Here is a 22,390-nt window from a genome sequence, read left to right on the forward strand (position 1 = left end):
GAAAGAGTATCAGACTTTATTTTCTTGGACTCCAAAGTCACTGCAGATGGTGACTGCAACCATGAAATTAAAAGATGCTTGCTCCTTGGATGTGAGTCTGAGTGAACTCTGGGAGTTGGTGATGGATAGGGAGGCCTGGCGTGCTGCGATTCATGGGGTTACTGAGCGACTGAACTGAACTGAACTAAACTGCTCCTTGGAAGAAAAGCTATGACCAACTTGGACAGCATATTAAAAAGCAGAGACATTACTTCGCAGACAAAGGTCTGTCTAGTCAAAGCTGTGGTTTTTCCAGTAGTCATGTACAGATGTGAGATTTGGACTATAAAGAAAGCTGAGCACTGAAGAATTGATGCTTTTGAACTGTGGTGTTAGAGAAGACTCTTGAGAGTCCCTTGGACAGCAAGGAAATCAAACTAGTCAATCCTAAAGGAAGTCAGTCCTGAATATTCATTGGAAGGACTGATGCTGAAGCTGAAGCTTGAATACTTCAGCCACACGATGCCAAGAAGTGACTCACTGGAATAGACCCTGAGGCTGGGAAAGATTGAAGGCAGGAGGAGAAGGCCATGAGAGAGAATGAGATGATTGAATGGCATCACTGACTCAATGGACATGAGTTTGAGCAAGCTCTGGGAGTTGGTGATGGACAGGGAAGCCTGGCATGTTGCAGTCCATGGCATTGGAAAGAGTCGGACAGGACTGAGTGACTGAACTAAACTGATATATAAAATAGATAACCAACAAGGACATATTGTATGGCACAGGAAACTATATTCATTATTTTTTAACAACCTATAAAAGAAAAGAAACTGATACAGAGAAATACATATCTGTATAGATAGAAACAGATATAAATAGATACATATATATATCTACATGTATAACTGAATCACTTTGCTATACACCTGAAATTAACAAAACATTGTAAACCAGCTATATTCCAACTAGAATTTTTTTTAAAACTCCTCAAATCTCAATCATCAGGAGCAGGTTCTCAGTTTTGTTCCATACACGTTCAGAAGGCACTCGGCATAGTGTAGGTCCTGTTAGCAACAACAATGATCCCCTCAAACTTGCTGCCTCTTTAGGCTGTCTTCCCTTCCCCATATCACTACCTTTCTCTCACAGTGCTTTCTCGGATCAGAAACTAGACACTCACAAGTCTGTGGCTCACGAGAACCAAAATAAATATCAGCCAAAATAATTCCTAGTAGCAGGAGCAGGTGACAGCTTTTAAGACAATGAATAAACACCTTCTCTATTAAGTAGGTTTCTATAACCATTCAAGATCCTCTCTAGCATCTAAGGGTTAGGGAAAGCCTGCTATACAACTTTGCCTGATTGTAGTACACTTGGGAAAGTTAAACCAATGAGGCCTACATTCCCCATAGAGTTCTATGTACAAAATAGATGGGACAAGGAGCCAAGATATGAGTAGGAGAGAGATTTTAGAGGATGCAAGAGTTGAGAAAAGTGATAAATGCAAAGAATAAAAACCTCCAAACACCCCAAGATATAAGGGTGATTGACACAGGGCATCTTCTCATGTGGGGGGTGGTTGCTCGAGCCATTTTAACACTTCTAATAAGGAAAATGGGACCAATCACTTTGAGGATTTGGGAGCACAAATATGGCTGCCAGGCGGGATTCCACTCACCAGGCTTTCAGAGTCTGTTCTGAGGAAAGGGTCAGGAGACCAAGACAGACAAGAATCCCCTTCCTGTAAGGCAAAAGCCAAGAGGGATCATGACTGATGCAGAGGCCAAGCACATGGGGGCTCACAAAAGGACTTGACTGCCTCAAAGTGTGGACAGTGGACAAGAATTTTGGGGTGTGTTGATGTTTAATCTAAATATTGAGCTCCTGAGTAACCTATATATATGGAACTGTGGAGTAAAGGCAATCCATGGAAATGTACTGCTGTGAACACAAGTCCCTACGTCCAAGATCCCGACAGTAAAACAAACATATCAACTTCAGGTATGTGTGTGTTCACAGACCTTATTTTACAAAATTAAACACAAAGACAGAATGATGTTGGATATGCTAATTTTTTAATTAAAAAATGTGTACTCTGTGTCCAGAAAAGCGAAAACATGAGTCAGAAAGTCATCAAAATCTCCACAATCTCAAAGCACTAAATATTAACAAAATTATCCTTTCTAGATAATTATTACCACAATTTGTGGTGTAAAAGAGATGGTAAAAGTGATTAACTGAGGTGATCCATATTGGAATGAAGGCAGCAAGAAACGTTTTCCTCTCTCTCTTGAGAAATATTACAGTGATTACCACTAAGAGGTGTCCTTTGGCTTCTCTATCTGAAGCTCCAGGAGTGCAATCTCCAGGGACAGCTTGTACACTTCCAGGGCCAATTTCACCTCCTCTGGCCTTGAGAGGCACTGCAAGAGTTTCCTGCCTGTGACTACTTGCTCACAGCCTTCAGGATACTCCTAAAGGAGAAACACATGATGAGTATGCTTGAAAGACTTCTCTCCCGATTGTTAGGGGGCACAGTTCATGTGGAAACAGGCAGGGTTACAGATTCAGGACCAAGACACACCCCAGGACTGGTGGGGGAGCAGGAAAACCAGAAACACCTTGCTTCCCACCATCATCTTCCTGAGAGGAATATAACTCTGCTCTGAGACAGCCTCCCAGAAGGCTTCTGTGGGAACAGACATTACTGCTGTCCATCCAGAAATGGGACAAGAGTATATCAAATCTTCTAGAAAAGTTGGGAGTCAGTACTACCAGGTCTGAGACCCTCCACTCCAAAGGGGCTCCGTTTTCCCCGCTCACAAGTGAGAGGAGGAAAACTTTGCATCTCCTATCAGACCAGAAGACTCCAAAGCGAAAATGAGAGTTCCTTTGAATGAATGAATCTTGACAAGTTAGGTACCACCTTCGCTGGCAGGACAGTGCTTTGGGGTTTAGTAAAACAAAAATTACCTCAAATTGTGTGACTTACCCACTCACACTTGGGCACCTCCGGGTACCAGGTTCTGTCCTCTGAGCAAGTGATATTTTCAGAACCAACCAAATTATAGCCAGACTCACACTGGATAGTAATTCTTTCAGGTTCAACATATCTAACCTTCTCCACAGATAACCTTCCATATTCTATCTCTGGTTTCAGACACAGTGCTGCAATGGAAACATAACTTTAAGCAATCCACAGGTCTAAGAAAAAACATGCAAGCCTAGGGTACTAAGAATGAACTGTATTTAAGTGTTGCTAAATGTTTTACCTTTTTTGTAATCTTGAGAAGAAAAATAATATTCATTAGCATATTTATTCAAAGAAGGCAATGGCACCCCACTCCAGTACTCTTGCCTGGAAAATCCCATGGATGAAGGGGCCTGCTAGGCTGTAGTCCATGAAGTCGCTAAGAGTCGGACACGACTGAGCGACTTCCCTTTCACTTTTCACTTTCATGCATTGGAGAAGGAAATGGCAACCCACTCCAGTGTTCTTGCCTGGAGAATCCCAGGAACGGGGGAGCCTGGTGGGCTTCCATCTATGGGGTTGCACAGAGTCGGACACGACTGAAGCAACTTAGCAGCAGCAGCAGCAGCATATTTATTGAGCATTGGGATAGTACTTTACTTTATCAGACTTTGGGGTAGATCTTTATGTGATCATCTTATTTAAGTCTCACTATTCTATCTAAGAGAAAGTGAGATACAGAGAGGTTAAGTGGCTTGCTGAAGGATATATAACAATTTTAAATAGCCTGACAATATAAAAAGGGCTGCTAATGCTGCTAAGTTGCTTCAGTCGTGTTCGACTCTGTGTGACTCCATAGACAGCAGCCCACCAGGCTCCCCCGTCCCTGGGATTCTCCAGGCAAGAACACTGGAGTGGGTCGCCATTTCCTTCTCCAATGCATGAAAGTGAAAAGTGAAAGGGAAGTCTCTCAGTCGTGTCCGACTCTTAGCGACCCCATGGACTGCAGCCTACCAGGCTCCTCCGTCCATGGGATTTTCCAGGCAAGAGTACTGGAGTGGGGTGCCATTGCCTTCTCCAAAAAAAGGGGCATGTGACCCCAAATCTTCAACTATCAAATCAGTTGTCTCTTGTATCTTGATTCCTGTAAGACAATAGATGAAAAATTTTCCCTCTTGCTTATTATTCTCCTGTGTGCAAAGGAGACGATGATGGCAAATCTTATCCCTGAAGCTGTTGATGATGAAATGATATTAAACCTGTGTGCATGCAATAATCAGACTTCATTTTGACCTCTTGTCCCCATAACAGCTGGAAAATTAGGAGTCCCTCACCACACAGCTACATTGTGAGCAGCTGGTGCCCTGCACTGGCACTGATGGAAATAATTGTGATTTCACAATGCTTGGCATTAGTCCACTAGGGCTTACATTCTAGACCAACTTTTCATGAAAATTTTGCTGCAGGCCACAGCTACATGCAGATAGAATGTACCATCTGTAGACTATTTCTGGAATTATACAAGAAACTGGGAAATGGAGTTGCCTAACAAAGGCTGAATTTTGTACCTGGGAAAAGAAAGGGATATTAATGTTCTGTGTGCCCTCTGTACTTTTTGCTTTGGATACCATCAGACCATAGTAATTATTTTCAATAAATCAAATCAAATGGTTTTTTTGCTGCCTCTCACAGGAAAGAAACTGTGCTCTCAATCCTTTGATGATAGTCCCACCCCCGCCCCCTAAAATGAAGAGGGAGCCAGAGTTACCTTTACACTGAGGGACCTCAGGTGACCAGCCTGAAGACGTGCAGGAGAGTTCTTTCGCTCCAACCAGGATGTACCCTTCATCACATTCATATACAGCTTGGTGTTCAAATGCAAATAATTTAGAGACTATTTTACTTTGTCCATGGGCAATGACAGGAGGGGATTCACAATCTTGAGGTGAGACATAAAAGTAAAAGAAGGTCAGCATGTAGAATGCATATAATAACACTTCCTAGTATCTGTGTGGTTCAAAGGAGGCTTCCATCTGTCCTTCCGTCTTCTCTACCCATCCAATCACTCAGCCAAACGCAGGACTTGAGCTGCCTTCATGAAGGCCTGAGGCTGGGGAACCATAGAAAGGTTACAATGGACTGACAAGCACTTAGGATTGGCTTCATTTTTTGAAAATTCACTAAACTTGACACTACTTAGGAGCCATTTTGGCAGGAAGATGGAATTTAGTCAAAGTCACACTGTGCTGGTGTCACACTCCACTGCTTTTGTGCTAAATGCAGAGATGTATTTCTGGGAGAAACTAAAGATGCAAGATAAATCTGCAATCTCTGATGCATTTCTCCCAATAAGACCAGTCCATCTATCCTCCCAAGAATATACTCACTGTCCTCTAAAATAGTTCAGAAAGAGCTTATACAAAGAATAAAAATGATGGCTTGCATGTTGGAACAATAGACATGACACAGTGCTGAGCACCTGTGTGAAAGGGAACACTGTCAGGACCCACAAACACTGCATGAGAAGTTTAAATAAAACAGGTCATTGGAAATGCCTTCCCTGGTGGTTCAGATGGTAAAGAATCTGCCTGCAGTGAGGGAGACCTGGGTTTGATCCCTGGATGAGGAAGATCCTCTGGGGAAGGGAATGGCAACCCACCCCAGTATTCTTGCCTGGAGAATCCATGGATAGAGACGCCTGGTGGGCTTCCTGGTGGGGTTGCAGAGACTCAGTCACGACTGAGCAACTAACACTTGACACTTTTGGAAATGTCAGCAAAATGTTAAACTGATGGACGATAGTATCTACAGCACTATCCTAAGATGCCTCCTTGAGGCATGGAAACTGTGATGCCAACAATGAGGTTCAAATGCTGGAGTTACTGTGGCAAGTGGTAGACAGAGTGATTAAGTGATTCAGAAGAGTGAGTATGCTGGAGTAGATGTGCCACACACATGCAGGAAATGCCACCAAGTGATTATGTTGTCTAGGAAGACCTGGAGGATACATTTACCAAGGACAGAAGGAATATCATAATGAGAGGAGCACTGTATCAGAGACCAGAGCTGATGATGGGAAGACTGTTAAAGAACAAGTTTCACTCTTAACAGTCACAATCTGAGTGGTGCTCATAGGCTTTAGAAGCTAAGTAAATGTAATCATCCTAAGGAGTGGCAAGTTAGAGATACAACCAGACTGAGATTAGGAAGATGGTTAATAGAACATGACATTCCTAAGGGTGAAAACAGATGAGCAGCCAACTAGATACTACTCAATCTGTACCATGGAAAGAAATAAAGGATGGATGATCAAGAGGCTGATGGCCTTTGGTCCATTAAAAATTACAATCTGTTGCTTAGTTTCTGGACCTGTGCTATTAATAATCTCAGGTCTGGAGATCACTAACTGAAGAAAAAAGTTTCCACGGCTAAGGAGACTACAACAACTTGAGACATATGCACAGTAATGAGTTTCCCAGTCTTCGAAGAGGACCTGTGTCCATTTACATTAGCAATTATGCACAGATGAGAAGTGCATAATAATCCAAGTATTATTGGGCATAGAGTTTGAGTTGACATAGATACCTGGAACCATCAAGGCTCCCTTATTAAACCACTTGGTGGGCATTTCCATTATCTTTGAAAGTGTGGGCCAGATAGACAAAACTGGTCATTGGCATAATCCCCATATTCATCCTTGGCCTATGGGTTAAGAATGTCCTATCCAAGAAAACCAAGTAGAAGTCATTGATATGACCTATATCCTCCCCTTAGAGGCAAAGAAGATAAGTTCTTTTAAATATCATTTACCAATGTGTAGAGGAAACGGAGAAATATGTGCCACTCTTAAATAATTAAAGACGCAAGAGTGGTCATTGTATCTCCATGTATTTCATAAGTCTGTCTACTACAAAAAATTCGGATTCTGGAGAATTACAGTAGACTACTAAAAACGCAACAGCATTGCAGCCACTGTACCACATGTGGTATCTTTGCTAGAGCAGAACAACATGTCTTCTGGTAGGTGAGGCCACTGATTCAGCAGAGGCCTTCTTTTCCATCCCTGTCAGAAAAGAGCATCACAAGCAGTTTGCATACATATGGAAAGGTCAAGATCATCCATCTGCATTTTTAGTCCTTGGCTGTGATAACACTTCTGTCCCTCTCTGAAGATATTATAACCATGCAGACATCCATAGAACAGCACATTGATAGAGAACATCAATGGCATCATGTTAATTCTACTAAATAAGCAAGACTAGATGGCATGATGATGTTCCAGAGTAAGGAAGGTAGAGAAGGAGGAAAAGATGTAAACTCTGAAAGGCAGGTTCAAATAGATTTGAGCAGGTTTTATAACGTAGTGGGTGAAGGCACGTGGACCAGAAAGAAAGGAAGAAAAAAGAATAAATACCAAGAAACAAAAGGTAATCATTGAAATGTCTAGCTTATCTATTAGATGTGGCCTATTTTCATTGATTCAGAAAAGGGAGGGAAACCAGCAAAGTCAAAGAATGGGAACAAATAATGGGGGATAAAGAGAAAGTTGGACTAATGAGCAGTATTTTTTAACAAACTTATCCACTTAAAAAACATTCAGTATATACATGTTTTTAACCTAATGTGCTTTTTGTTGGTGTGTGTGTGTTTTGTTTCATTTTTCAAACTGAATGATGCTGCAGGAAAGGATTTTCACTGCAAGTTCATTTCCTTTGTTCAAATTGTACAAACGAAGCTAGGTAAAAAAAAAAAAAAAAATACAACACATAAAAACATCAGATCAGACAAATCACCACCGTTACACATTTCTTAAATTCTAAACTTACACTGCAAAAACAAATTATGAAAAATATGTGCATGGTAGGGAATGAACAATGGTATATCGTCCCTCTTTCTTGATGGAAGTCACAACAGTTACTAATATTTATCACCTTGTGAAGTTCATTGTTCTAATTTCCATTATCCGAGGAGGAAATCTGTCCTTGAGGATATCCAAAACCTTATTATGCTATGATATTAAATGCATCCTTGATATTGGGACAAAAGCCAAGCTTGTTCTCTGATCAAGTGATTGATCCATCAGAGCACAATAATAGGGTCATTTCACTAGTACCAGGTGTCCTGGGAGGGTGCCCAAATGTTTCAACCAGGGGGTCCTGAGATCAACATACTCACAACTGAGCAGTGGATGGGAACTTCTAGGTTAAAAAGTGCCAAAGTATAAGAGAAATTTCTAGTATTGGAAACTTTTCTCAGTTCACACACACTTCAGAAGAACTAAGTAGATTTCCAAGAGGAGAAATCAAAGTTAAATTTAATAATTTCATCTGCCTCTAGATTGTTCTTCTTTAGTAATGTTCCAAAATTTAACTGCAAAAATGTAAGGAGGGGGGAAATGACACTCATCTCAAGATCTGATTTTCTATCCTTTCATTCATTTAGCAGATAGAGACTGAAAGCTACTGGGTGCTGAGCTTTGTACCCCTCCCTATCTTTAAGAAGTCAGCAGTTGGCTTTAGTGAGAATAAGTCAGGAGCTATAGAATTTGTGCCAAATTTATTCAACATTTTCTTTTTTAAAGTGTGGATTCGGATCTGACCATATGAATGCACAGTTATAAGCATTTTTTTCTTCTGCATGAAATTGATCAGGATCCTGTGGGGCTCCTGGGCACAGAAGCCCTTCTGTCCCTGGTTTCTTGTAAGGAACACACCTCCAACCTCCATGACATTCCCCGAATTCCAAAGGGCAGATTCTAACAAATATTAATTTGGGAAAGGAAGGGATGAAAAGACAAGGGAGGGGCACCCAAGAAACAATAGAGCCTTGAGGCAGTCTTGGTCTGCCTCAAGGATACATAACAATGTCTTTAAACTATTTAAGATGTCAGCTTCCCACTGACATCTAATAGAAGCAGAAGATATTAGGAAGAGGTGGCAAGAATACACAGAACTGTACAAAAAGATCTTCAAGACCCAGATAACCAAAATAGTGTGATCACTCACCTAGAACCAGATATCCTGGAATGTGAAGTCTAGTGGGTCTTAGGAAGCATTGCTGCCAATAAAACTAGCAGAGGTGATGGAATTCAGGCAGATATTTAAAATCCTAAAAGATGATGCTATTAAAGTGCTGTACTCAATATGTCAGCAAATTTGGAAAACCTAGCAGTGGCCACAGGACTAGAAAATGTCAATATCATCCGACTTCCTAAGAAGGGCAGTACTGGATCTTCTGTTCAAACCACCAGACAATTGAACACATCTCCCATGCTAGTAAGGTTTTGCTCAAAATCCTCCAAGCTGGCTTCAGCATTTGTGAACTGAGAACTTCAAGATTGCAAGTTGGGTTTAGAAAAGGCAGAGGAAACAAAGCCAAAAGCTGGTTCTTTGGAAGGATAAATAAAATTGACAAACCATTAGCCAGACTCATCAAGAAACATGTTTGGCAAAACTAATACAATTATGTAAAGTTTAAAAATAAATAAAAATTTAAAAAAAAATAAAATAAAATAAACAAAGGGAGAAAAACCAAATCAATAAAATTAGAAATGAAAATGGAGAGATCACAACAGACAACACAGAAATACAAAGGATCATAAGAGACTATCAGCAATTATATGCCAATAAAATGGACAACTTGGAAGAAATGGACAAATTCTTAGAAAAGTACAACTTTCCAAAACTGGACCAGGAAGAAATAGAAAATCTTAACAGACCCATCACAAGCACGGAAATTGAAACTGTAATCAGAAATCTTCCAGCAAACAAAAGCCCAGGTCCAGACGGCTTCACGGCTGAATTCTACCAAAAATTTAGAGAAGAGCTAACACCTATCCTACTCAAACCCTTTCAGAAAATTGCAGAGGAAGGTAAACTTCCAAACTCATTCTATGAGGCCACCATCACCCTAATACCAAAACCTGACATAGATGCCACAAAAAAAGAAAACTACAGGCCAATATCACTGATGAACATACATGCAAAAATCCTTAACAAAATTCTAGCAATCAGAATCTAACAACACATTAAAAAGATCATGCCCCATGACCAAGTGGGCTTTATCCCAGGGATGCAAGGATTCTTCAATATCCGCAAATCAATCAATGTAATACACCACATTAACAAATTGAAAAATAAAAACCCTATGATTATCTCAATAGATGCAGAGAAAGCCTTTGACAAAAGTCAACATCCATTTATGATTAAAAAAAAACTCTCCAGAAAGCAGGAATATAAGGAACATACCTCAACATAATAAAAGCTATATATGACAAACCCACAGCAAATATTATCCTCAATGGTGAAAAATTGAAAGCATTTCCCCTAAAGTCAGGAACAAGACAAGGGTGCCCACTCTCACCTCTACTATTCAACATAGTTTTGCAAGTTTGGGCCATAGCAATCAGAGCAGAAAAAGAAGTAAAAGGAATCCAAATTGGAAAAGAAGAAGTAAAACTATCACTGTTTGCAGATGACAAGATCCTCTACATAGAAAACCCTAAAGACTCCACCAGAAAATTACTAGAACTAATCAATGACTATAGTAAAGTAGCAGGATATAAAATCAACACACAGAAACAGGCAAAACACTCTCTGACATACATCACATCAGGATCCTCTATGACCCACCTCCCAGAATATTAGAAATAAAAGCAAAAATAAACAAATGGGACCTAATTAAACTTAAAAGCTTCTGCACAACAAAGGAAACTATAAGCAAGGTGAAAAGACAGCCTTCAGAATGGGAGAAAATAATAGCAAATGAAGCAACTGACAAACAACTAATCTCAAAAATATACAAGCAACTCATACAGCTCAACTCCAGAAAAATAAATGACCCAATCAAAAAATGGGCCAAAGAACTAAATAGACATTTCTCCAAAGAAGACATACAGATGGCTAACAAACACATGAAAAGATGCTCAACATCACTCATTATCAGAGAAATGCAAATCAAAACCACTATGAGGTACCATTTCACACCAGTCAGATGGCTGCGATCCAAAAGTCTAGAAGCAATAAATGCTGGAGAGGGTGTGGAGAAAAGGGAACCCTCTTACACTGTTGGTGGGAATGTAAACTAGTACAGCCACTATGGAGAACAGTGTGGAGATTCCTTAAAAAACTGGAAACAGAACTGCCTTATGACCCAGCAATCCCACTGCTGGGCATACACACTGAGGAAACCCGAATTGAAAGAGACACGTGTACCCCAATGTTCATCGCAGCACTGTTTATAATAGCCAGGACATGGAAGCAACCTAGATGTCCATCAGCAGATGAATGCATAAGAAAGCAGTGGTACATATACACAATGGAGTATTACTCAGCCATTAAAAAGAATACATTTGAATCAGTTCTAATGAGGTGGATGAAACTGGAGCCTATTATACAGAGTGAAGTAAGCCAGAAAGAAAAACACCAATACAGTATACTAACGCATATATATGGAATTTAGAAAGATGGTAACGATGACCCTGTATACAAGACAGCAAAAGAGACACTGATGTATAGAACAGTCTTTTGGAATTTGTGGGAGAGGGAGAGGGTGGGATGATTTGGGAGAATGGCATTGAAACATGTATAATATCATATATGAAACGAGTCGCCAGTCCAGGTTCGATGCACAATACTGGATGCTTGGGGCTGGTACACTGGGACGACCCAGAGGGATGGTACAGGGAGGGAGGAGGGAGGAGGGTTCATAATGGGGAACACATATATACCTGTGGCAGATTCATGTTGATATATGGCAAAACCAATACAATATTGTAAAGTTAAAAAAATAATAATAAAATTTTTATAAATAAATAAATAATAAAAAAAAAAGAAAGAAAGAAAGAAAGAAAAGGCAGAGGAACCAGAGATCAAATTGCCCTCATTTGCTGGCTCATAAAGAAGGCATGGGAAATTCCAGAAAACATCTACCTCTATTTCATGGACTGCACTAAACCCTTGACGGTGCGGATCATAAAAAAACTGTAGAAAACTCTTAAAGAGATGGAATACCAGACCATGTTATCTGTCTCCTGAGAAACCTGTATGCTGGTCAAGAAGCAATAGTTAGAACCCCATATGGAACAACTGACTGGTTCAGAATTGAGAAAGGAGTATGATGAGGCTGTTTATTGTCACCGTGTTTATTGACTTATACACAGAACACATCAGGTGAAATGCCAGACTGGATGAGTTACAAGCTGGAACCAAGATTACCAGGAGAAATATCAACAACCTCAAATATGTACATGAACCACCCTAAAGGAAGAAAGAAAAGAGAAACTAAAGAACCTCTCAATAAGGGTGAAGGAGGAGAGTGAAAAAGTCAGCTTAAAACTCAATATTGAAAAACTAAGATCATGACACCTCTTCCCATCACCTCACAGCAAATAGAAGGGGAAAATATGGAAGCAGTGACAGATTTGCCTTCTCAGGCCCTAAAATCACTGTGGATGGGGACTGCAGCCATGACATTAGAAAATGATTGCTTCTTGGCAGGAAATCTATGACAAACCTAGACAGTGTGTTAAAAAGCAAAGATATCACTTTGCCAACAAAGGCCCATATAGTCAAGGCTATGGTCTTTACAGTAGTCATGTATGGATGTGAGAGCTGGACAATAAACAAGGCAGAGCACTGAAGAATTTATGCTTTTGCACTGTGTTCCTGGAGAAGACTCTAGAGAGTCCTTTGGACAGCAAGGATATCAAATCAGTCAATCTTAAATAAAATCAACCCTAATACTCTTTGTAAAGACTGAAGCTGAAACTCCAATACTCTGGACATTTGATGCAAAGAGCTGACTCGTTGGAAAAGACCCTGATGCTGGGAAAGACTGAAGGCAGAAGGAGAAGAGGGCAACAGATGATTGACTGGCATCACTGATTCAATGGATACAAACTTGGCCAAACTCCAGGAGATGCCGAAGGACAGTGAAGAAGTCTGGCATGCTGTAGTCCATGGGGTCGGGAAGAATTGGACATAACTTGATTACTGAACAACAAGAACAAGACGATAGCATTCTTCTTACCAGAAGACCACCAGAGGCTACATTAAAGGAACCAGAGAAGTTCACCAAGCTAGGAATGGGAGGATAGTTAGGAGGTTTGGGATGGACACGTATACCCTGCTATATTCAAAATGGATAACCTATAAGGACTGACTGTATAGCACATGGAAATCTGCTCAATATTATATGGCAGCCTGCATGGGAATGGAGTTTGGGGGAGAATGCAAACCTGTATATGTGTGGCTGAGTTCCTTTGTTTTTCACCTGAAATTATCACAACATTGTTAATTGGCCAAACCCACAAATAAAATAAAAAGTTAGTAAAAAAGATCACCTGAGACCAGATGAGGGAGTAGAGGCCCTGAATTCACCCTAATCTTATCAGCAAGCACAACCTTGAACCATTGCTATAAAACTCCTCCTCAAATCCTTTCAGGTTGGGATATACAATTTTGAGAGGCATGAACCTGCTCTGTCCCCCTTTACCTGGCAAAGTAATGAATTTTTTCTTTTCTACTTCACCCAACCCTCTGTCTCCAAGATCCAATTTGGCAACAGCACACAGAGCCTGAGCTTTTGGCATCATGCAGAGTTTTAAATCCTTTATCTGGAGTGCTGGAGATATGAAATACAAATAGCAAAAAAGAGAAACTGTCCTACTTTCATTCAAAATTTAACCAGAGTCCTATTTCTATCACATAATGGTTTCATGAAGCCTAAAAGTGGTCTACAAAAAGCCACTTCTGGTCTTTTTGCATTACCAATTAATAAAACTTCCACAAAAATTTAATCAATAACAAACCATATAATAACTTGTGTTTTTAACATGAAACTATGACTTTGATTATTATTTGAGAATTCTACTTTGTGAAAGTGTGTACAAAATAACAAAATGGGAAAAAGTATAAGAAAACAGACAATTTTTCTGCTTGAATTCACAAATGGCTGATGCACAGTGGGTTGGAATAGAAACAGCAAAGTTTTACAGAAACTTAAGAGAGTTAGATTGAAATCACAGAGTTCTTCCACAATCCATTCATCAGTGTTCAAAACTCTGAGCTGAAGAAACTGCTGGGCTAACTGGGTATGGCATTTTTATTGATTATTAAGCTATCAGTAAAAGCTAATAGCACCCGTACTTCTTAAAATTCTTGAATGAGATCTTTCATTCTCTATGGTTCTCTCTGCTCTAGGTACCATGATGTCACCTCTGAAGTTGTGTCTGAAGATAAAAAAATGACAAATGGTCATGGATAGAACACAAGCCACAGTGGAATTCTAAGATGTTTATTATACAAAGTAAGGCAGAGGCTCTCTGCCTCTTGTGGGCATCAGAAACATCTCTACACCTTTCTAAGCATTCACAAGCCTGCTCTCCTCTCCCTACTTCTAAAGGTAATGCTCCAGTGTGCCTCCTGTGTGTCTTGCCAAAGCCTAATTGATCTTGAGGTAAACTCCAATACCTCCCTTGTTTTTACAAAGGAAACTATAAATCTGAAGATTTTTTTTTTTTTTGCAAGGTAAGCTATTGGAACCATTCCAACTTGTATGTCAACAATCTTCTTGAAGTTGAACTAGAACAGTGGTTTCACACCCAAATTGTCATTCTGTTCCCAAGGCTAGAGGCAAATTTACTGAGGGTTTTTTTTTTCCATTCCATAGAGAGGCTAAAAGAATGAAAGCTCTTTCCTCTACCTTGAATATGACCTTGGCTCAAGACAGCTATATTTGACCCTCACAGACTCCACCATCTCAGAATCCCCATTGCTTGACACAAGAAATGATCCTGGGCTGATTTCCCTAGCAACCAGTTTCTCCAGGACTCCAGGTGAGGGCTTACCATTTCCTCAAGGCCAACCAGCCCAAGGCTTTTTACCTAAATTGAGACCTTGCTTAATAATCTCCATCATTTGGATGTTCATGGAAGTCTTATTTACAATAGCCAAGATAGAAGCCCGCAGTCAATCAACAGATGAATGGACAAAGAAGATAGATACATATATACATACAATATCACTATATTATAATATCACTATTATATTAATATTATATATATATATATATATTACTCAGCCATAAAAAATTGTTTTGCCATTTGAAACAACCTGGATGAACCTGGAGAGTAGTAAGCTGACTCAAATAAGGCAAACAGAGACAGACAAATACTCTGTTTTCACTATACATTAACAACAAAAGAACAGAAACAGAAATTCAAGTAACAATTCATTACCATTGCATCAAAAAGATAAAATATATAGGAATAAACCTACCTAAGAAGACATCCTGGAGTGTAAAGTCAAGTGGGCTTAGGAAGCATTACTATAAACAAAGCCAGTGGAGGTGATGGAATCCCAGCAGAGCTATTTCAAATCCTCAAAGATGATGCGGTGACAGAGCTGCACTCAATATGTCAGCAAATTTGAAAATTCAACACTGGCCACAGGACTGGAAAAGGTCAGTTTTCATTTCAATCCCAAAGAGGGACAATGCCAAAGAATGTTCAAGCTACCGCACAATTGCACTCATCTCACATGGCAGCAAAATAATGCTCAAAATCCCTCAAGCTAGGATTCAACAGTACGTGAACTGAGAACTTCCAGATGTTCAAGCCGGATTTAGAAAAGGCAGAGGAACCAGAGATCAAATTGCCAACATCCATTGAATCATAGAAAAAGAAGGGAATTCCAGAAAAACATATACTTCTGCTTCACTCACTATACTAAAGCTTTTGATTCTGTGGATCACAATAAACTGTGGAAAATTCTTAAACAAATGGGAATACCAGACCACCTTACCTGTCTCCTGAGAAACCTGTATGCAGGTCAAGAGACAACAGTTAGAACTGGACATGGAACAACGGACTGGTTCCAAATTGGGAAAGGAGTATGTCAAGGCTGTCTGCATTGCAGTAGACCTGGGTTTGATCCTTGGGTTGGGAAGATCCCCTGGAGAAGGAAATGGCAGCCCACTCCAGTATTCTTGCCTGGAAAATCCCATGGACTGCGGAGTCTGGTAGGTTACCGACCATGGACTTGCAAAGTGTGGGACACGACTGAGCAACTTCACTTTCTTTCTTTCTTTAATAGAATATGACATTCCTAAGGGTGAAAACAGTTGAGCAGCCAACTAGATACTACTCAATCTGTACCATGGAAAGAAATAAAGGATGGATGATCAGGAGGCTGATGGCATTTGGTCCATTAAAAAGTTACAATATGTTGCTCAGTTTCTGTGCTGTGGTTAGTCACTCAGTCATGTCTGACTCTCTGCAACTCCATGGACTGTAGCCCACCAGGCTCCTCTGTCCATGGAATTCTTCAAGCAAGAATACTGGAGTGGGTTGCCATGCCCTCCTCCAAGGAATCTTTCCAGCCCAGGGATCGAAACAAGGTCTCTCACATTGCAGGCAGATTCTTTACCATCTGAGACACTAGGGAAGCCCGCTGAGTTTTTGTACCTGTGCTATTGATATTGTCAGGTCTGGTGATCACTAACTGAAGAAAAAATTTCCAAGAGAAAGGATACAACACCGTGAGACATATGCACAGTAATAGTTCCCAGTCTTCCAAGAGGACCTGTGTCTATTTTCATAGGTAACTGTGCAGAGATGAGAGGTGCACAATAATCCAAGAATTACTGAAAATGGAGCTTGAGTTAACATAGATACCTGGAACCATCAAGGTTCCCTTATTAAACCACTTTCTGGGCATTTCCATTATCCTTGAAAGTACAAGCTGGATAGACAAAATTGGTCATGGGCACAATCCCATATGGGTCCTTGGCCTATGGGCTAAGACCATTCTATCCAAGAAGACAAGTAGAAGTCATTAATATGACCTAAACCCTCCCCTTGGAGGCAAAGAAGATAAGTTCTTTTAAATATCATGTACTAATAGTTGGGGGAAAGGGGAAATATGTGCCACTCTTAAAGAATTAAAGATGCTGTAGTGGTCATCATATCCTCGTGTACTTCATAAGTCTACTACGCAAAATTAGGATTATGGAGAATTACAGTAGACTACTAAAAACGCAACAGCATTCCAGCCACTGTACCACACGTGGTATCTTTGCTGGAGCAGATTAACATGTCTTTTGATAAGTGAGGCCACTGATTCAGCACAGGCCTTCTTTTCCATCCCTGTCAGAAAAGAGCATCACAAGCAGTTTGCATACATATGGAAAGGTCAAGATCATCCATCTGCATTTTTAGTCCTTGGCTGTGATAACACTTCTGTCCTCGTCATAACAGAGTCTGAAAATATCATGGCCATGCAGGCACCCATAGAACAGCACATTGATACAGAACATCAATGACATTGTGTTAATTCTACTGAATAAGCAAGATTAGATGGCATGATGATGTTCCAGAGTAAGGAAGGAAGAGAAGGAAGAAAAGATATAAACTCTTAAAGGTAGGTTCAAATAGATTTCAGCAAGTTTTATACTGTAGTGAAGTTGCTCAGTCATATCCGACTCTGTGCCACCCCATAGACTGCAGCCTGCCAGACTTCTCTTTCCATGGGATTTTCCAGGCAGGAATACTGGAGTGGGTTGCCATTTTCCTTCTCCAGGGAATCTTCCTGACCCAGGGATTGAGCCCAGACCTTCCGCTCTGCAGGCAGACTCTTTACCATCTGAGCCACAGGTAGGTGAAACCAGAAAGAAAGGAAGGGAAAAGAATAAATATCAAGAAACAAAAGGTAATAATTGAAACGTCTGGCTTATCTATTAGATGTGGCCTATTTTCATTGATTCAGAAAAGGGAAGGAAACCAGCAAGGTCAAAAGAATGGGAATGAACAATAGGGGGAAAAGAGAAAATTGGACAAAGAAGCAGTATTTTTTAACAAACTTATCCACTTAAAAAGCACTCAGTAAATACAAACTTTTAACCTAGCATGTTTTTTGTTTTGTTTTGTTTTGTTTCCTTTTTCCAACTGAATGATGCTACAGTAAAGGATTGTCACTGCAAGTTGATTTGCTGTGTTCAAATGATACAAACAATTTAGGGGTAAAGAGTAGAACACATAAAAACATCAGAATCAAACAAATTACCACCATTACACATTTCTTAAATTCTAAACTTACATTTTAAAATCAAATTATGGAAAAAGCATGGAAGGGAATGAACAACAGCACATTGTCTCTTTCTTGATGGAAAATATGTTACTAGTATGTATCCCCTGTGAAGCTCATTGTTCTAATTTCCATTATCCAAGGAGGAATTCTGTCCTTGAGGGTATCCAAAACCCTATTATGCTATGGTATTAGCAGCATCCTTGACACTGGGACAAAAGCCAAGCTTTTTCTGTGTTCAGGTAGTTGATCCATAAACACACAATAATAAGGTCATTACATTATTACCAGGTGTTCTGGGAGGGTGCCCACATGTTTCAACCAGTGGGTCCTAAGATCAATATACTCACAACTGAGCAGGGTATGGGAACTTCTAGGTAAAAATGTGCCAAAAGTATAAGAAAAATTTCTAGTATTAGACCTTTCTGCAGTCCACACACACTTCAGATGAATTGAGAGTAGATTTCTAAGAGAAGAAATCAAATCTAAATTTGATAATTTCATTTGCTTCTAAATTGCTCATCTTTCCTACTGGCTCCACCACTTAAACTGCAAAAACGTGAGGAGGGGAAGAATGACACTCATCTCAAGATCTGATTTTCTATCCTTTCATTCAATTAGCAGATAGAAACTGAAAGCTACTGGGTGCTGAGCTTTGCACCTCTCCCTGTCTTTAATAAGTCAGCAGTTGGCTTTAGTGAGATAAGACAGGAGCTATAGAATTTGTGCCAGCTTTATTTAACATTTCCCTTTTTTGAACTGTGGATTCACATCTGACCATACAATTGCACAGTTATAAGCATTTTTTCTTCTGCATGAAATTGATCAGGATCTTGTGGGGCTTCTGGGCAGGGAATCCCTTTTGTCCCTGGTTTCTTATAAGGAACACACCTCCAACCACCATGACCTTCCCTGAGTTCCAAAACACAGATTCAAACAAATACTAATCTGGGAAATGGCAACCCACTCCAGTATTCTTGACAGCAGAATCCCTTGGACAGAGGAGCCCGGCAGGCTACAGTCCATGTGATTGCAGAGTCAGACACCACTGAGCACAGACAGACTAATCTGGGAAGGGAATTGATACAAAGACAAGGGTTCAGTTCAGTTCATTTCAGTCACTCAGTCGTGTCTGACTCTTTGTGACCCCATGGACTGCAGCACACCAGGCCTCCCTGCCCATCACCAACTCTGGGAGCTTGCTCAAACCCATGCCCATCTAGTGAGTGATGCCATGCAACCATCTCATGCTCTGTCATCCACTTCTCCTCCTGACTTCAATCTTTCCCAGTATAAGGGTATTTTCCAGTGAGTCAATTCTAAGCATCAGGTGGCCAAAGTATTAGAGTTTCAACTTCAGCATCAGCCCTGCCAATGAATATTCAGGACTGTTTTCCTTTAGGATGAACTGGTTGGAAGGGACTCTCAAGAGTCTTCTCCAACACCACAGTTCAAAACAATCAATTTTTCCGCACTCAGCTCTTTATAGTCCAACTCTCACATCCATACATGACTACTGGAAAAACCATAGCTTTGACTAGATGGACCTTTTCGGCAAAGTAATGTCTATGCTTTTTACTATGCTGTCTAGGTTGGTCATAACTTTTCTTTCAAGGAGTAAGCGTCTTTTAATTTCATGGCTGCAGTCACCATCTGCAGTAACTTTGGAGCTCAGAAAAATAAAGTCTGTCACTGCTTCCATTGTTCCCCCATCTATTTCCCATGAAGTTATGGGACTGAATGCAATGATCTTTGTTTTTTAATGTTGAGTTTTAAGCCAAATTTTTCACTCTCCTCTTTCACTTTCATCAAGAGGAACTTCAGCTCTTCTTTACTCTCTGGAGAGTGAGGAGAAGGGAACAACAGAAGATGAGATGGTTGGGGGAATTACTGACTCAATGGACATGAGTTTGAGTAAACTCCAGGAGTTGGTGATAGACAGGGAGGCCTGGCATGCTTCAGTCCATCGGGACACAGTTGGACACAACTGAGCGACTGAACTGAATTGAGCCATTTCAATTTCCAAGAGAGGAGAATCACCCAGAATATATGAGTTCTTTCACTTCACCTTAAAGTTCTCCTTAAAGTATCTACTGTTATGATGTAAAAAACTTCTAAAGTAAAATATTTTAATATCCCTGCCTTAGATACAACTGAGTCACGCTATGATATTAAGACAGTTCACAAAGCCTGATTAACATGATATCATTCTGGAGCCATAGAAATTAATTTTCACAAGGGATGACAAGGTGGCATTTTGGGACTCCAGATTCCCACTGCTTGGCATGTAATCCTTTGTATCATCAGAACTGGGAATTACCCCTTTTCACATGAATAGGAGACATACTCTCCATGGAAATAGAGCCACTGGTGAAATCTCTTCTCAGTTGAGTGATTTTGCCATTCTGTGAAAATGCTCTATATTAAATGCTCTGATAGAAGATATAAGGAAAATATATGTACATTTTAATATTCTTAGAATTTCATTCTTTAGAAGAAATCCCATGGCAGAGGAATAACCATGTTTTTATTGGAATATTTCCATTTACAAAATTGTATATCTACAATTATAACCAGCACTACCACATTGTCATCCTGTTTATTTAACTTATATGCAGAGTACATCATGAGAAATGCTGGGTTGGAAGAAGCACAATCTGGAATCAGATTGGCGGGAGAAATATCAATAACCTCAGATATGCAGATAACACCACCCTTATGGAAGAAGGTGAAGAACTAAAGAGCCTCTTGATGAAAGTGAAAGAGGAGAGTGAAAAATTTGGCTTAAAACTCAACATTCAGAAAACTAAGATCATGGTATCTGGTCCCATCACATCATGGCAAATAGATGGGAAACAGTGGAAACACTGAGAAACTTTATTTTGAGGGGCTCCAAAATCACTGCAAATGGTGACTGCAGCCATGAAATTAAAAGACACTTGCTCCTTGGAAGAAAAGTTATGACCATCCTAGACAGCTTATTAAAAAGCAGAGACATTATTTTGCCGAAAAAGGTCCATCTAGCCAAAACTATGGTTTTTCTGGTAGTCTGGACTATAGAGTTGGACTATAAAGAAAGCCAAAACTATGGTTTTTCTGGTAGTCTGGACTATAGAGTTGGACTATAAAGAAAGCTGAGAGACAAAGAATTTATTGTTTTGAACTGTGGTGTTGGAGAAGACTTTTGAGAGTCCCTTGGACTGCAAGGAGATCCAACTAGTCAATCTTAAGGGAAATCAGTCCTGAATATGCATTGCAAGGACTGATACTAAAGCTTAAACTCCAATACTTTGGCCACCTCATGCAAAGAATGGATTCATTGGAAAAGACCCTGATGCTGGGAAAGATTGAAGGTGGAATGAGAAGGGGACGACAGATGAGATGGTTGGATGGCATCACCAACTCAATGGACATGAGTTTGAGTAAACTCCAGGAGTTGGTGATGGACAGGGAGGCCTGGCATGCTGCAGGCTATGGGGTTGCAAAAAGAGTCGGACATGACTGAGCGACTGAACTGAACTGAACTGCACCCTAGTGGGGCCTGCAGATCCTTGCAATTCCTTTCAGTGCTCATTAGTTAGGAACAATTATACCCTAGTTTGCAATGCAAGATCTTTCATTTATATAATGTTTTTAGTTTATACAGTGCTTTGTAATTTTACTCTAATAAGCTCACTCATTATTTTCAATGATATAAAAGTTTACTTTCTGGATGGCAAAAATTTTCTACACAACCTTGATGAAACAGAAAAATAATGAACCTTATTTAAGAATTAATTCTTTTTTTTTCTTTTTAGAAAGATTTTATTTAATTATTACATTCTGTGAAGTACATTTTAGTCAGAGAACAGAAAATATCAGAATTCAAGTTCTGCATCCACAAGTAATAGCTAAGAATTTAGGTTTAGCTACTTAAATATAAGCACTTAATATAAAAATTAAAAGGTTTCTCTTGTGGCTATATCAGCTCCCAAGGTTTTGCAATATTTTGCTTTCTAAGTACTTACACTCTGTATCAAAAGGACTAAAATTATTTAATTTAATTATTAATTATTTAATATTGAAATTAATATAACCTATGTTTGGTTATATTTAATGAATTCTTAATAAGAAATTCTTCTCCATACCTTATTTTAAACTTTCCCCTCTTCCTTATCACCTCTGTACTTACCACACAGGACAGGCGGGCAATGCAATAGAGATAGGATCCCAAGGAGGCACAGTCCTGGAAAAATTCTCTGCAACTTGGGGGACATGGTAAAGAATCTCAGAAACACAGCACTAAGACTCAGTGTTCTCAGACCCTGAATCAGGCTGAAGTGAAAGCTCTAAGTCAGTGGTAAATCGGTGCCTG

At 39.9% G+C, this 22,390-nt stretch overlaps 1 protein-coding gene across 1 annotated transcript; it reads right to left on the reverse strand.

Moving 5' to 3' along the window:
- Window positions 1-2,040: 2,040 nt before the first annotated feature.
- On the reverse strand, window positions 2,041-22,390 carry LOC112582767 (C4b-binding protein alpha chain). Its single transcript, XM_025277669.3, has 4 exons — window positions 22,208-22,390; window positions 4,722-4,892; window positions 2,975-3,150; window positions 2,041-2,456 (listed from the first exon to the last, which is right to left on the reverse strand). The coding sequence occupies exons 1-4, from the start codon at window positions 22,290-22,292 to the stop codon at window positions 2,298-2,300; spliced, it is 591 nt and encodes a 196-aa protein (XP_025133454.3). The 5' UTR covers window positions 22,293-22,390; the 3' UTR covers window positions 2,041-2,297.

This window comes from Bubalus bubalis, chromosome 5, assembly GCF_019923935.1.
Source record: "Bubalus bubalis isolate 160015118507 breed Murrah chromosome 5, NDDB_SH_1, whole genome shotgun sequence".
Lineage (NCBI taxonomy): Eukaryota > Metazoa > Chordata > Mammalia > Artiodactyla > Bovidae > Bubalus > Bubalus bubalis.